Raw genomic sequence first — 2,476 nt, 5'->3', positions numbered from 1 at the left:
GGAAACAAGCTAAGAGCTCTTAGGTTTTTGCTTGGAACACACTCTAAATATAAAAAGAGTGAAAAAAAAAAGTGATTTTATTTTGTCTATTACAGATTTACTTTGCACCATAAATTGTTAAGAGTGAATTAAGAAAGTGAACAAAATTTGAAGATATTATTCTTGCTCACGATGCAAGTATTCTAAATATAAAAGGTGATAAAAGTGGATGTGTAACACATTTTCAAGTAATATCTCAAGTTGGAAAAAAAAAAAAAAAAAAAAAAAAAACAAACAAACAAACAAACAAAATTATTTGACAAGAAACTCATTTGTCAAATGAGTTTTTCCTATTTTGTCTCATTTTTAAAATTTTCCTATTTTTGTCAACTTCTTTTGATTTGTTTCTATTCCCGTCTTTGACCCAATAGTTTATTCATGTATAAATAATAGATATATGTACAATTCTTTACACTAAATAAGGAAAGAATCCCTTTATTCTTCCATCATTGAACATATCTATTCACTAACAAATTTAAGGTAAATAAATAAATAAGCCAATCAGGTGACCTTCTGCATTGCCAGCAAAGTACAAAACATCACTTCTTTAAATTAAAGCAGAGTCTACAACTACAGATTTAGCTTTCAAGATAAGCACACCACAAACATTTCTTTGTATAAGATTAATAATTGTTCACAACAAAACATAAGATGTATAAATAAAATACATAAACCCAAAAAAAAAAATAATAATAATAATGATTTTGATGACAACTCCAAAATGCAGAGAGCTTTGACATGTACATACATAGAGATACCAATATAATTTAGTTAAACCTTGAGCTGTTGTTCCTCTTTCCCCACCATTTTTTTCTCATTTTATCATTAACCAATTCGTCGTTTCCCTGCAGCTTATGCAATATAACCTTGGTTTCCCTTAGCCTTGTTCCGTAGTCTTTCTTCCAAGCTTCAAACATTTGTTTGAGCCTTCTGAGCTCGCGGTCAGGATTCAAGTTAGCGTCGACCTGGCCTGATTTGACCTCGACCAAGAACTTGGCATCATCGCCGAATACTTGACTCCTTTGCTCAAACTCTTCCGCCAGTCGGCTTATCACGCTCAGGCCAGCGCTCATAGGCCTCACTCCACTGCTGCTGTCGCGGTTGTTCCTGTTGCTCCCTGCTTCAATTCCCAACTGGATTGATTCTCTATCGTCACTCATTGTATTCACTGATGCATCGGAGTTCCTCTCCATATCATCCAGGGCAAGGCTCTTCTTCGCAATAGACAGGCTGGATTGTAGCGATCTCATTTGCTTTTGCCAAACCTCTTCCATTGACTTCATTTTCAGCTCGTACTCTGACCAACGGTTTTCATACTGCTGCAGCCGCTGGTGTAGGATGTCATTCTCCTCTTCTTTTTCTCTTAGTGCAGCTTCAGCCCTTAAAACACGGCGTTGTAATTCAGATAGAAATGAGGACTTCACCAGCACCTCTTCACACTCATTACCCTGTAGAAATTAAAAAGCCAGCAATTGGTCGGGATTGCAACAAAACTCAGAACTATATAATTTTCCCAAAATATCATAGCGTGGGTAGGACTGTAGGAGTGATTTTCTGGTTATGATTTTGAATAACATTGAAGTTCATTATAATAGAAGATTAAGCAGGCCTCCTGGCAAGGTGCTACGATCAGATAATGCCCAGCCATCGAACATGAGCTCTGCTCATTGGTGTTCCAAACGCTGAAGCTTAGATTATTCTTCTACTCAGTAGTCAGTACTGTGCAAATATTGTAGGGAGCTTTAATTTGCACACTACTAAGTTCTGAACATCCAGATGTATTGCACTTTATCCCAAGAGGATATAGTTTTCTATGAGGTAAAAGACACATTTAGAATCCGAGAAATGACTTCCAAATTTTTCAGTGTTTGGGTACTCAAGCAAAATGAAGTCAAAAGGAAAATATTCATCCTAGTCAAAGAAAAAATACACAACTTGGAGAAAAATATCTTCCGAATTCTTTATTTTTCATCTTTCTTCACTCTCTTCTTTTTTTTTAGTTAGTTTCCGGATTATTATTATTAACACTACCAACGCCACCACACCATAACATCACCACCATCACGACACCACTACCACCACCACACACAACTACCACCACTACCACATGACAACGACTACCACCACCGCCATCATCACTACCACACACCACTGCCACAAACACCACCAACACCACCACCACCACTGCCACACCACCCACCACCATTACCAACACAACCACCACCACCACACCACTACACCACCACCATGGCTACTGCTTCCGCTACCACCACACCACTACCACCATACCACCCCATCACCACATATTATTATTATTATTATTATTATTATTATTATTATAAAATAATATGTTCATTTTCAAGAAAATGAACCAAACAGAAAAAAAAAAAAAAAAAAAAAAAAAAAAAAAAAAAAAAAAAAAAAAAAAATTTTTTTT

At 36.2% G+C, this 2,476-nt stretch overlaps 1 protein-coding gene across 1 annotated transcript in view; it reads right to left on the bottom strand.

The window, feature by feature from the left end:
* Window positions 1–616: 616 nt before the first annotated feature.
* LOC116003807 (myosin-1-like) overlaps window positions 617–2,476 on the bottom strand; it is a 15,718-nt gene continuing 13,858 nt past the window's right edge. The window contains exon 24 of the mRNA XM_031243746.1: window positions 617–1,487. Coding sequence (XP_031099606.1) covers window positions 807–1,487 — 681 coding nt within the window. The 3' untranslated portion in view covers window positions 617–806. The remainder of the gene's footprint in view (window positions 1,488–2,476) is intronic.

This window comes from Ipomoea triloba, chromosome 14, assembly GCF_003576645.1.
Source record: "Ipomoea triloba cultivar NCNSP0323 chromosome 14, ASM357664v1".
NCBI classification, from domain to species: Eukaryota; Viridiplantae; Streptophyta; class Magnoliopsida; order Solanales; family Convolvulaceae; genus Ipomoea; species Ipomoea triloba.
This window is presented reverse-complemented; position numbering and strand designations above follow the sequence as displayed.